At 37.1% G+C, this 15,002-nt stretch overlaps 1 protein-coding gene across 1 annotated transcript in view; it reads right to left on the bottom strand.

The window, feature by feature from the left end:
• LOC107724646 (transcriptional enhancer factor TEF-3-like) overlaps window positions 1-15,002 on the bottom strand; it is a gene marked incomplete at its 3' end in the record, with an annotated part of 32,214 nt that overhangs the window by 4,759 nt on the left and 12,453 nt on the right. Inside the window, exons 3-4 of the mRNA XM_016533649.1 lie at window positions 3,248-3,312; window positions 1,274-1,336 (exon numbers count right to left, since the gene is read on the bottom strand). Coding sequence (XP_016389135.1) covers window positions 1,274-1,336; window positions 3,248-3,312 — 128 coding nt within the window. The remainder of the gene's footprint in view (window positions 1-1,273; window positions 1,337-3,247; window positions 3,313-15,002) is intronic.

The raw sequence follows: 15,002 nt of genomic DNA, 5'->3' as shown, positions 1-15,002 counted from the left end.
CAAAAAAAAAAAAAAAGAAATGAATGAACTTATTCACTAAAATGAATCAGTCATTCTAAAGCTTAATATGAGAAGGACACTTTAGTTGAACTTGAGCATATTTTATTATTGCCTCAGTTTGAAAATAATAAGTATATATTTTAAAAATGAATATACCTAAATATAATAAATGTATCTTTAACCAAAATATATCAGCATTAAAAAACAGCGAAATGCAACAGACTTCTGCGCAGTGACTGGAATCAGTGAACTGAATCTGTCTGAACTTGTCCATCCAAATGATCCGATTCACACAAATGAATCGGTTCATTCAGAGGAAAAAAAGAAAAAAAAATGAGCCTATTAAAAATAAATCTAACTATAATAAATATATTTTAAACTAAATATATTGCTTTGAAAAAAAAGCAAAATGCAACTTCTGTGCAGTGACTAGAATCAGTGAACTGTTCGGTTTTGAGCGTGTTCATCCAAGTGAACCGATTCACAAAAATGAAAAAAGCTTCATTATGAGAAAGAGAGGACATTTTAGGGCATTTTATTATTGCCTCAGTCCAAAAAAAAAAAAAAGTAATGAATGAAACGATTCACTAAAATGAATCTTCCTTTTTAATGCTTCATATATAAGTTTTAATGATTCACATCAGTTTACTTTTTGTTACTTTCTCCTAAAGCTCAGTGAACGTACAGCAAAGTTGCATCAAGCGAATGTGCATGGAGAGGTCACAGTCATAAACGACTAGCCCAAGCAACTGCTGTGTCCTTGAAGCATGACTAGCCGATGCATTCTTCAGCCCAGATCTGGCAAACGCTGCAGGCTGAAATATGGGCATGTGTGAGTCCGTCACAGTTCTCAGTTACAGAAACGTATTTAAAAGGGCTGTCAGTGTTAGCCGTGTGACCAGAACCGCACTCAGACAGCTGGGCCAAGATGGCCGATGGCCAACGGGTGAACTATGCCATATGATGAAAGATAGGAGCGCGCAAGGAGAAGACTCGATATTACTGAGCCGTCTGCTAAGCCCTTGTACAGCCAGAGGTCACACGTTTTCTGAAAATTAGCGACGTGCTGAAATTGATTTATAGCGTAGTGTATGATATTGCTTGCAATTATATTTGTATCTGAATCATGCCTAGGCTATATTCGCTCACAGATTAATGCAATTGTCCAGCATTCGAGCCTCTCTTTGCATCATTAACAAATGCTTTGGCTGTAAAGCGATAATGGTGCTAATTTGCAAACAAGTGATCAGCATTAGCAGAGTTCATTAGCTACCTTGAGTTTCACCTGAATTTCCCGAGCTTTCCGTCGTGCCAACACCTGAATGTGACTGGAGACCTACGGAAAACACACAAGATTTTAGCCCAGCTGATCTTATCGTTTAAAATTAATAATCATTTATTTCTTAAAGGAATAGTTCACCCAAAATAAACATTTCCTGAAAATGTACTCATCCTCAGGCCATCCAAGATTAGGATGAGTTTGTTTCTTCATCAGATTTGGAGAAATGTAGCATTGCATCAGTGTCTCAGCAATGGATGTGAATGGGTGCCGTCAGAATGAGAGTCCAAACAGCTGATAAAAACATCACAATAATCCACAAGTAATCCACACCACTCCAGTCCATCAGTTAATGTCTGGTGAAGTGAAAAGCTGTGTTTGTAAAAGAAACAAATCCATCATTAAGAAGTTTTAATGTTAAATCATCATTTCGGGCCATAATTCATAATAACGGTTTCTCCAGTGAAAAAGTCCGTCTCCTGTTGTCTCTCACATCAAAATCTAGCCACATATTTGTTTAGAGCTCTTTTAGACCGTTTTTTTCTTCTTGTTAACAGTGCTTCATCTGTGCAGATTTCTCTCCTGATTCAGACAAAATGTCTTTGTCACTGGAGGAAGCGTTATTATGGATTATGGACTTGCATTTTAGCTGGAAGCAACGATTTGAAGTTAAAATGTCTTAATGATGGATTACCGACTTACAAACATGCAGCTTTTTGCTTCACAAGACATTAACTGATGGACTGGAGTGCTGTGGATTACTTGTGGATTATTGTGATGTTTTTATCAGCTGTTTGGACTCTCATTCTGACGGCACCCATTCACTGCAGAGGATCCATTGCTTAGCAAGTGATGCAATGCTACATTTCTCCAAATCTGATGAAGAAGCAAACTCATCCTAATCTTGGATGGCCTGAGGGTGAGCACATTTTCAGCAAATTTTCATTTTCAGGTGAACTATTCCAGTTTCTGGTCCCCATTGACTTCCATAGTATGGGGGAAATAAACAATGGAAGTCAATGGGGACCAGAAACTGTTTGGTTACCAACATTCTTCAAAATGTTCAACGGAAGAAAAAAATTCATACAGGTTTGGAACAACTTGAATAAATGATCTGATTTCACAAGGGAAGCTTAACTTAAAATGAAAAACTCAAGTAAATTTGCTCTGTAATTTTTAACCAAGGTTGTGCAAAACAAACAGATTTTAAATTTGGACAGAATTTAAATTACGAAGTATGCATGGAAAACTTTACCTAACCAGCGATTGCTTTGACCTTCATTTGTCCACTTACCAGGTGCGCTTCTAGTTTCTCTTCTTGTTTTTAGTTATTATTTTTCCTCTCGGGCCCCCAGCTCACCTCGACTCTCTCCGAGGGCTTAAGACTCAGTATGTGACAAGGCCTGAGTGACATCAAGCGATATCAAATGCCGGCGGGAACGCTATTAGATTCCAAATCCCCTCCCCGGCAGCGTGTGATGTGCCCCGATCGTAATGGGACGACCGGGAGCGAGCAGTTGTTTGTGGGTCTAACGAGCGGGACTGAGAGAGGTGCTGAAGACACACACCGATATCCGATCCGCGTGCGATAAATCACACCGCTGAAGTCCATTTCAGCATCGAGGCCCTCAGGGGCCAAACATTTACACTCAGTGAAAGTCTGTTTGGGAGTTTAAGAGGACAAGCCCATCTCTAAGTCCCAGTCTGACATTTGCTGTACTTCCTCTTGCTGTTAATGTGTGACACAAAGGTCAAATAAAAGTAATTAACCAATTTAATCCATGCTTCAGTAGGGACAGGTTAAACTCTAGTTGCTATTTTAAAGTTGCCATCACAGATTTATCAGTTAAATTTAGACCTTGCTTTAAAGTATGTTCAGACATTTTACAGGAAAACAAGGCAGTGAATGTACATAATTATCCAAATGTTCTAGAATTTGAATCAGTGTAAGAATCTAGATAACTCTACCTGTTTCCTGGTCCGTGTCTTTCCCGTTCGAAGCTTGATGTATCGCGCAATCAGCTCATTCCGTCCTGAAAAAAACAAACAGAGAGAAGTTTAGAGTCAACGTGAAATTTTACTTTTACTTTTACAAGAATTGGTTTTATATTGATTAAATCATTATTGATTAATAATGAAAAGTGTCGGAATAGATGGATTGAGCCAGTTAATTTTTGATAAAAAAATAATGAAGACAAGAAGACATGAAGATATTTTTCCTTACAATAACCAAGAAAGTGCAAGTAAATAATAAAATACATTAAAAAAATTGTGTGTATGTGTATATATATATATATATATATTATTGTATAATTATGTATATATATATTATATATGTAATTTTAAAAAATTTATTTTAACGTTTTTGTCAGCCAAACTCTTCTGACATGAGATATTTACTTGAAATATCTCTGAGGAAGTTAATATTCACATTTGCATTTACAGTTCGATGTCGCTTAATGGTCACATTGACATACAGGTAAACAAATTAAATATTTCAATTTTTAGTGTTCAAGTGTTTATCTATTTTACATTTTTATGATTTCATTAATTACTAACTTTTTATCAACTCACAAACCCACTGCAGTTCTTACACTAAGCCCAGTTTGAAACCCTGGTTTAATGTAATGTTTAATGCATTTTATGATGTTGAAATCCAAAAATGGAATTTATTTTCTTTCCCTTTCCTTTTTATATCAGGATGGTACGTTTAGTTGTAAGTTAGATTAAAAAAAAAAGTGATCTAAAAAGTAGTCAGAATACATTACCTAAAGTCAAGTCAAGTCAAGTCACCTTTATTTATATAGCGCTTTTAACAATACAGATTGTGTCAAAGGATTTCTGTGACATGAAGCGGCTAGCAGACGGTCGGTTTAGCCAGTCTGTCTGCTTCCTGACCTGGGCCCCAGTTAGTCAGGTACAAATTCTAAGACTATGTGCCATATTTCTAGACTATTCTAAAATGAGTAACCTAGATTATGTTAATAACTACAGTTTTCATCATATAATCTGTAATCAGTAATGGGCATATATACATATACATACAATAAATAAAAAAATGTAAAAAAAAATTACATTCAAAAAGGTTTTTAAAAATGTACCAAAAAAAATTTTTTTTTAGGTTCTTTAACCCAGTGTGCATTGATTTATTCAGAATATTATCCAGGAAAGTGCAAGCAAATTATATATATATATGTAATGTCTATTAAATATTACATTTATATATATATATATATATATATACTGTATATATATATATTTAATACATAAACAAACATATTTTTCTACTCTTCACATTTTTCTAACCTTGAGCCTGCAACTCGTCACATGTGATAAGCAGGTCACACATGACGTGTGTTTGTTGCACGACTGATGTTGTTGAACACATGGTGGTCTGAGGCATGTGTTGACAGTGAGTTTGAGTACATAGCTAAAGTAAGAATGATTACCGCCCAAACACACGTCTTCATCGGCTGCAGTGGAACGACAGAGCACGTCATTCATATGTGTGTGTGCTGGGTAATTTATCCGACAAGATCCTGTGCTCAACGTAATTGCATTTGTAAATGTGAAAGCAAGGCTGTGAGATCTTATCTTTCAGGGTTTTCGATCGGGCACAGTGATGCAAATATCATACTGCCCTCCCCTACTTGACTGTTCATCTTTTTTGTGGTGATGCTTTTGCTGACAGACGGGTCACGCTGGATGAGAAGGTGAAGGGAATGATGGCGCAGGCATGGCGTAGAGAGGAGCAGCAGCTGGTCTGTGTGTCAATGTTTATAGAATATGCCTTTACGCCTCCCATAAATCACAGGGCTCGTTCATCCGGCCAGACTCCGGTTACTAGTACTAGTATACACTAATTACAGAACCCCTAAATGCCCTCTTACCCAACGAAAAACACCTGTTTGTTGCTGTTTTATGGAGAAAATGACCTCGTGATGCATGAGAGGGTCAGATGCTGGTCTTTAGGAGACTTTCTCCTCTCTTCCTTTGGAGAAATAAAAGCATAAGTGAGTCTAGTAAGAGCATAAAGCTCTCAAATGAACGTGAGATCATTTGATGGGAAAAGTTTGAGCTCGTATTGAGATCTCTGCATATCTGAGCACAGTTTGAGACAGATCTCTTCTGAGACTCTAAGTAGAGGAGACCCGTGTGAGTTTAGTGCAGGCGTTTTTGTCTATGGAGATGCCAGGCGTGTTTTTAACTTCAAGAGCTTCTCAAAGGCATGGTGTGAGATCTCACTTCAGGCTACACGCATGTATATGTGTGAAGATTTTCCACAAATATATCTTTGATCTTCTACGATGATGATGATACATAGCAACGCCCTAAAACTACCTAGAGTACCCTAGCAACCGCACAGCTTTGTACTAAAAAGCACTACTATGCATAGCAATGCACTTAAAACACACAGAGCCATCGCAACGACATGGCAACTCCCTGACAATGACCTGAAATAAACAAACAATACTCATGTTTACTTCAGCAATTATCACTCCATTTTATTTGTTAAAATAACTTGTTTACTACATGTGATTCAGTGTTTCCTGCACCGCTTATGAATGGCTCGTTGGGTTTTCCTCATGGACAAAAACAAAAACCCTAACCCTATCAAACAACACCACAAGTGTAATCTGATTCACAAACAAATGACTCTATAAACCGGTTCCTTTTAGCGAATCCAAACAATACAGCACGACAACTGTAGACTGATTCGTCATGACTCTTATGAGTCGGTTCTTTTAGTGAATCAAAAGATCCAGCACCACAGGTGTAATCAGATTCCTGAACAAATTAATCTTCTGAACCGGGGCTTTTTAGTGAATCAAAAACAAACAGCCATTCATGAACAAATGATTCTTTTGAGCCTTAACTTTTAAAAAGAATATCTCTTTGGATTTGAGACTTTAGTCTTTGCAACTTTACAGATCTTCTTTATGCACCAAGAGCTTGTAACACTCCAAAGAGAAAGGAAAAATTGAAATCGCATCATATGACCCCTTTAATGAATAGTTTAAAATATGAGTTATCAGTTAATTCAGTCTGACGAAGTGTGATCAGAGTGACGACTGAATCAACATTGGACTCACTTGCTGAACTGCAACTTATTATTTTCATATATCCGAATCGAAATGAAGCAATTTTTGTGTCAGTATTATTTCGTAATTCATTGCCCTCATGACAACATGTTGTTAAAGATACACATGTGCAATAGTTATTTTTATTTATGTATTTATTTATTTATTTATTTATTTATTTTGGTAATAAATGAAGGTATATTACTATATAAAAAATAAGAGTGTATACAAATGCACACTAGTTTTGTTTTATTGTGCTTCATGTGCAGTTTTGGTCAAGAAAATAAGGCAAAAACAGAGTTGAACTGAGTTGAGTTATGTATTAGGCCCATGTGAGGGGTCATTGTGTTCACAGGGGCGGAGCTACAGAGGGGTCATTCATATCAACTCCACAAAAGTGTAAACTGAGCCATGGCCACCTGAAACTCTCTCTCTCTCACACACACACACACACACACACACACACACAGTCCACCCTGAGGGTCCACAAGGGTCCGAAACAAAGCTGGTGTCACGCAAAAGTACAACAGCTCCCACAACGACCTCATAAATCCATAACCTCCCACTCAACCTCTCTTGCTCTCTCTCTCTGTCTCCTCCTCCTCTTCACATTCCAGTCATTCCTGATCTGTGAGTCCTTCAGCGTCTGCCCAATAAACAACTAACACACACACACATTACAAGGCTTGCACACATTACACGACAGACCTATAGGAAAGAATATAAAAAAATCACATATATTTAATATCTCAATTGTTTCTCAGAGAGTATACAGAGAGCAAATGGAGACTTTTGGTGAAGTCTCCTGCTTCTTAGATGTTTCTCCTGAGAAAATGACTCTGATTGCCTCATACTGCACTGTCAGGTTCTCAAACATTTGGGTGAGAGACAGACAGATAGAGAGAGAGAGAGCACATCTGTGCAGCAGACGGTCTCCTAAAGGCTGGGATGCATGTCAACAGAGGGCACATTTATTAAGGTTGGTGAATGTATGAGATTTCACTGCAGACTGTGTGTTTTTGTGCATGTACACACATATCTGTGCTGCTGTGGATCTCCATGAGAGTAACAAACATGATGAGGGAAGAAAATCACAGAAAGACTGACATTCTGCACAAAAATATCTTAAGAATGGATGTACATAAAAGTCCAAATAAAATAAAAAGGCATTTGAATACGTAAAACATTAACATAAATAATAATAAATAAATAATAAATACAAATTAATATATATATAAATAATGTTAGACAACTTTTGGTTAAAACTAAAAGTTAAAAAATGTAATATTTTTATAGTACCAAAATAGTACAAGTACAAAGAACGGATAACAAATTTAAACCGCAGATCATATTCTACACTCCAAAGTAAAGTAAAGTAAAATAATGATAGACAATTTTTCAAATTGTTTTAAAAAATACAAAAAATGGCACAAAGGAGACCTGGATGACTCTTTTAACCTGGTTAGTGAATCAAACATACAGTGTGACCACAGTAGTTTGATTCACAAACTAAAGACTGTTATGAGTCGGTTCTTTTTAATGAATCAAAAGTATAGGCTACAACTTGACGAGTGCCGTTTGATTCTAGTAAATGATTCTTATGAGCTGGTCCTTTTATGTGAATCAAAGACATTCAGCATGACCAACGCAGTCTGATTCATGAACAAATGACTCTTTTAACCCAATTCTTTTTAGTGAATCAAACATACAGTGTGACCTCTGTAGTTTGATTTTCAAACTAATGACTCTCACGAGTCGGTTCATTTTAGTGAATCAAAAACATAGGCTACAACTTGACGAGTGCAGTCCGATTCTCTTTAAATGATTCTTATGATTCTTTTTAGTGAATCAAAAGCAATCAGCACGACCGGTGTAGTCTGATTCATAAACAAATGACTCTTTTAACCAGGATCTTTTTAGTAAATCAAACATACAGTGTGGCATCTGTAGTTTGATTCGCTCTCTCATGAGTCGGTTCTTTTTAGTGAATGAAAAACCCAGGCTACAACTCGACAAGTGCAGTCCGATTCAAGAACAAATGACTCTTATGAGCTAGTTCTTTTTAGTGAATTTTCAAATTAAACTGATTTCAAATTAGACTAAATTTTTTTTGTCAATAACAGCACATATTTAATGCACATCTGTTCACAAAAAGCTATCAAATTAAAGCTATCAAAATTAGTCCTATGGACTAATGTCGTGATCTCATGGAAAAGAGTTGCTCATATAACAAACAGGAACATAATATGGGTTTGGAACGACATGAGGGTGAGTAAATGATGAAAGACAGACAGACAGACATGCAAGACCTTTAAGGCTAAGTAGTAACACTCTGATATTCTTCCTTGAAGTGTCCGACTCAAATCACACAGAGTGAAAGCCGAGTTGCACTCGTGACCTCTGAAGGGCCCCACCGCGACCTCAGCAAAACAAAGAGAGAGAATGAGCAAAACACACTGACTCATTAGAGAGCTCAGACATAAACGAACCTCTGTGAAAAATCAAGCCTATGTGAGGGACGGGTGGCTTTTTCCATCTGTTTGACATGAGGCAGCGAATGAACGTCTGCATTAGTGCATCTCAATACAATGTGTTTCGTCTGTTTACTGCTCACAGCATGTGAATTTTCTGTGTCCATCTTTTAAAACGTAGTAAATGTACCGTTTAGGAACGAATATGTACACTTAATGTACTAATATGCATCTTTTATGGGTATATAAGGTGCAAAGATGTACCTTTTGAAAAGCCACAATTTGCATTATAAACTGCATGGAAAGCTACAAACGATGCAATGCGATTGATTTAAATGAACCTGAAGTAAAACTGACAATGATTTTCCTTCTTGATCCATTATTTGATAGCACTGCCAAATGTTATGATATTTTATACACAAAACTGATACCCCCCCCATATAATTTATAAATAAATTATTTATTTATAAATAATATAAATAATTATATTATTTATAATTAAAATAATAATTAAAAAAAGGTACATTAAAAAATGTGCACCATATGTTAAGAAATTTTATACATATGTTTTTTATTATTTTTGTAATTAATTTATTAATAATATTTTTTTTATTAAATAGTACATTTTCTGTACTTTTTTATTAATTTTATTAATATGCATATTATTTTCATGACAGTTCAGCATTTTTCTAATTCTCACTACTATATTATAATTCTATTTTTTTTTTTGTAATTTCATTAGATTTCAGTTGTTTTTATTTATTTATTATCTTATATTTTATTTTATTAATTTTTTTAAACCAGTAGAAATGTCATTTTATTTAAATCATTAGAAGTCTATTCAAATCAGTAAAAAAAAATCAAGCCGGTTAAACAAATACTACCATAACATACACTAATGTTCAAAAGTTTGGGGAAGAAATAAATACGTTTATTCAGCAAGGACGCATTAAATTGATCAAAAGTGACAGTAAAGACATTTATAATGTTACAGAAGATTTCTCTTTCAAATAAATGCTGTTATTTTGAACTTTCTATTCATTGAAGGATCCAGAAAAACTAAATGTATCACAGTTTCCACCAAAATATGAAGCAGCACAACTGTTTTCAACATTGATAATAATCAGAAATGTTTCTTGAGCAGCAAATCAGCATATTAGAATGATTTCTGAAGGATCATGTGACACTGAAGACTTGAGTAATGATGCTGAAAATGCAGCTTTGATCACAGAAATAAATTACATTTTACAATATATTCAAATAGAATATAGTTATTTCAAATTGAAATAATATTTCACAATATTAGTGTTTTTACTGTATTTTTGATCAAATAAATGCAGCCTTGGTGAGCAGAAGAGACTCTCAAAAAGTTTGGTTTGATCTGCATGTTCATGTGCATTTTCAGCCTGACAAATAAAACTTTGCATCCTCACAGACCCACGACTTGTAAGTCAAAATACAAAAATGTTGTCTGTTGTACATCCTGAAATGTGATTTCTCAGCCTCACACAGCTGGAGTTTCTCATTCTTCAACATCCATCCCATACTCCTCCACAACCATGGAAAAATGTGTGTTTAACGGCAAATCCTGATTTTTTTTCAGCAACTTCAGAACAGGTGGAGAAGCGCTCCATTATGTGGTACTTTAGATGCTTGGGAGCCATTAAACCATGGCAAATGTATTTCCTTTCAGCGGCTGTGTGTAATTTTATGGGTCGGGAGAGTGAATGCATTACGGTACAGTGACGACCAAAGCCAAGAAATGTTTTCTTTGGCAAAGCCTGTTGAATTTTCACCCAGCGCACAAAAAACCAAACAATCTAAACGACGCTGGTGCGCTTAGCTGGATAATAACTCACACACGTAATGGCCAGTGAGTTTCCACACAAACACCAGTTGAAGATGGCGGTGGAACCTCTGGAAAAGGGTCACGAGTTCATTGTGGGAATTCTGGTCATTCTTTAAGCGCTCAGCACTGTAGATTGTCGCTATTTGCGTGATTGTCTGAAATTGCTGGGGTCAAATGCAGCCATGAATGAAGCTCTATCTGATTTTCGCCAAACAGTATTGGGTTGAGGTTTCTCTGAGCTCAAGACATCATAAAACTGATTTCAGGAACACAGCAAAAACAGATAGACGCACAGAGACGTATCTTTAGCTACTGTCAAAATTGGCCAAAGTACAAGGACTAACTTTTTACAGCCTTCTTTGAATCTAGAATTTTTCAAACTCTTTGCACTGTACTTAACCCTGGGTTAACAACATCTTAAACTAGCAGGGTTTTAGACTTTTGAAATAATATGATGCTTGAATGTTACAATAAAATGTTTAGCAACAGACAACCAATCAAAAACTGAATCCGTGCTCACCTTATTAAATATTCATGTGTTTGTACAGTTGGTTTCAGAACTGGAGTGGAAAGATGACTAATTCAGAGTCAGCTTTTTGCAATTAAAGAAATTGTTAATAAATGATTCAGTCGTAAAAAAAAATGTGGTTGTTTCAAACCTGTACATCTTTCTTTCATGGAGAACAAAAAGGAGATTTTTGAAGAATCTTTCATCTCCATAAAAATACTAACACTAATATTTTAAAACATCAATTAAATAAATCGTTTTAAATATGCCCATGTTTATTTTTCAATTAAAAAAAATTCTTAATTTATTGTTTTATTTAACTTAATTTTGTAGAACATGTTTGTATATTAAAAAGGTTATTTATTTGAATATTTATTTTAGAATGAATTATTAAAATGAACTATGAACTCCTTCATTTTATTTTGCACTAATATTTTTCCTCCACATAAAAGCACTTTTTATAGTAATTCAAGCCAACAGGACAAAAACATGATGAATACTCATAAAATATATAATAATACATATAAAAAGCTTAATTTAATCAAAAGCTAGCTTTTTGTATAAAAATATTTAGAAAATATTTAAAACAATATAATAATTATATGGTATACAGTATATGGTAAATATTAAAATATAAATTTCTCACTCTCTCTCTTACGCTCTCTCTCTCTCTCTCACACTCTCTCTCTCTCTCTCTCTGTCTGTTCATCTCTCTCTCCTAGTGTGCTGTAAATGCAGTCGTGTCTGTATGCTTGAGGAGAGGCAGCTGGAGGTGAATTGAAAGGCAACACACACACACACACACTCACTCAATGGCTAGCAGAGTGGCTCTTCGGGGTCGCGAGCGGGGGCCCCAGAAACAGGTGCAAACCGCACCGCTCCGTCACCCCCCCTTTGTGTTTATTTGTCCGTCTCTGTCGCACATGCTCAAAGGGTAAACGTCCATTCTCGTGTCGGGTTACACCCTCTCTGCCTTGAACTCGGGGCTCTGAACGCCCATGGCGTGCCATTCCAGACGCGCTTTGCCGCTCCCAGACTACTGGCCCCAACCCTCGGGGCCGATAGATCCACCCCAGATGCCCCCTTCTGCCCTCTATGACCCTCCCTCGCCACCTGCCTTAACCCTCTGCTGCGATATTGACACGGCTTTATGAAGCTTTATAAAGTTTCACAGCTGATCGGAAGATGACAGACACGCACATCCTTTCGCTTTCCTTCTCTTCTAGCGTTCGGTCCATATCAAGCCACGCCAGCCCATCATCGGGTCATTTCTTACCATCCACAGCTCTGGATCAGACAGACGGACATTTATAGTTAAAATAACACACATTGGCTGGGCTATTAATACCGATGAATAATCAAGCTAGACAATACAAGCTGCAAAAAGAATCTAAATAAATTATAATCATTGCAACAAAAGGTATTGTTTGCTTCATTGTGTGCAAAACTATTAAATGATTCAAAAGATTCCCTCAGAGTTTGACTGACTGTCCATGTATATACAGATATCTGTGATATTAGATGGGTTGCAAGACTTTGAAAACTAGATTCACACAAATGACAAGATACTTTGTCAGAAACGTGAATTAAGACAAACACAGCCTTGATAAATTGGTGAATACAGTTTTTGGTGGAAGTGTGCAAGCATCAGCTTTTGTTTGGCCAATTGAACACTTTAGAAACTCAACAGAAAAACAAAATATTGGGAATATTATATTTTTATATGGTAAACGGTATATTGTAACCAGTGTTGGGGGTAACGCATTACAAGTAACGCGAGTCAGGCTGATACAAGACCCCGACGCTACCTGATCACCCTGTCGGGGTTTATTCTGAGATAACAACCGGCTGGATGTACATTATCCCGCTTATTACACGGCTACTTGCCACATAAGTAAATAATTAGACGCGAAATATTGATTTGAGTTTAAATATATGAACGCAAAGTTTCCGTGAAGACAGCAGTTGTGAGCAAGCGGCAAATTCAAACTAGACGGACATTTAAGGGAAACGGTGCAGTCAAACCACTTATTACACAACATTTCACCACAAAATTAATTAAGACAATAAAACAATTAAGACAAAAATGTTTTAAAACCTTACCAGTTTGTTAGTTCTCTTATAATCCATTACAGCGCACAAAACAATCGTAGCAAAATGGCAGCAGCTGCGTTTGTATGAAATGAGAGCGAGTCCGCGATACCAGGATGACATAATTAATAATTGTACACCATTTTGAATCGAGTTTTAATATTCTATTAGCTAAACAAACGCAAAGCTTCCACCAAGAAAAAAATAGTTCAAGCAAGAGTACAGCGCCGACTGCTGTTACCCGGATGAGCCTGTGTTATTAGCTTTTACCGGTTGTTATCGAGGGATAACATACCTCGGAATGTCGCGACTGACCAATCAGAATCAAGTATTCCACAGGGCCGTGTAATAAATATATATAAACAATATTATAACACTGAATAATCAGTATGAAGTCAGCACGCTCCACCCCCTCTGCACCCTGGCTGTCTGATGTTCTCCGTGAACGTCACGCTACACTCAGGGCTGCAGAGAAGAAGTGGCGCAAATCAAAAACTCTACTAACCTTACTTTGTATCAGTCTCTCCTCTCTTCCTTCTCTGCAAATGTCTCCACTGCTAAAAAGACATACTACCACAATAAAATTAACAATTGTTCTGACTCTCGCACACTTTTCAAAACCTTCTCTTCTCTTCTTTGTCCTCCGCCCCCTCTCCTTATTCAACTCTTACAGCTGATGACTTTGCAACATTCTTCATAAACAAAACAACAACCATCAGCAGCCAATTCTTCACACCTCAAACTGACAATCACATCATAACACATACATACTCTCTCTCCTCCTTCTCTCCTCCTTCGGAGGCAGACGTTTCCAAACGTGTCCTTTTCATGCATCCTACTACCTGTCCGCTTGATCCTATCCCCACTCACCTCCTTCAGGCCATTTCTTCTTCAGTTATACCTGCACTCACTCACATTATCAACACCTATTTTCACTCTGGTACATTTCCCACAGCATTCAAGCAGGCTCGGGTAACCCCACTGCTTAAGAAACCCTCTCTAAATCCAGCACTTTTAGAAAACTACAGACCGGTATCCCTTCTTCCATTCATTGCAAAGACACTTGAGCGAGTTGTGTTCAACCATCTCTCTATGTTTCTTGCACAGAACAATCCCCTGGACAACAACCAGTCCGGCTTCAAAAGCGACCCCTCAACTGAGACTGCCCTGCTCACGGTTACTGAAGCATTGACACTCAACTCTACTTCTCATTCCAACCAGATGATCCAACGGTAGCTGTTCGCATTGCAGCCTGTCTGACAGACATCTCTGGCTAGATGAAGGACCACCACCTTTAACTCAACCTTGCGCAGTCAGAACTGCTTGTGGTCTCAGCCAACCCAGCACTTCTTCGCAACTTCTCTATACAACTAGGTTCATCAACCATAACTTCTTCTAGGACAGCCAGAAACCTTGGAGTTTTGATTGATAATCAGCTTAGCTTCACAGACCATATTACTACAACGGCCCTGTCCTGCAGATTTGCTTTATACAACATTAGGAAGATTAGACCCTTCCTATCAGAGCAGGCCACACAACTCCTTGTCCAAGCTCTTGTTCTCTCCAGACTGGACTATTGTAATGCTCTCTTAGCAGGTCTTCCGGCATGCACTATCAAGCCTCTGCAACTGATCCAGAATGCTGTGGCAAGAGTGGTCTTCAATGAGCCGAAGAGAGCGCACGTCACACCTCTCTTCATCAGTTTGCACTGGCTGCCAATAGC

This window comes from Sinocyclocheilus rhinocerous, unplaced genomic scaffold (genome assembly GCF_001515625.1).
Source record: "Sinocyclocheilus rhinocerous isolate Xijiao unplaced genomic scaffold, SAMN03320098_v1.1 scaffold2110, whole genome shotgun sequence".
Classification (NCBI taxonomy): domain Eukaryota; kingdom Metazoa; phylum Chordata; class Actinopteri; order Cypriniformes; family Cyprinidae; genus Sinocyclocheilus; species Sinocyclocheilus rhinocerous.
The sequence above is the reverse complement of the archived record's forward strand: the minus strand, read 5'-3'. Positions and strand labels throughout refer to the sequence as shown.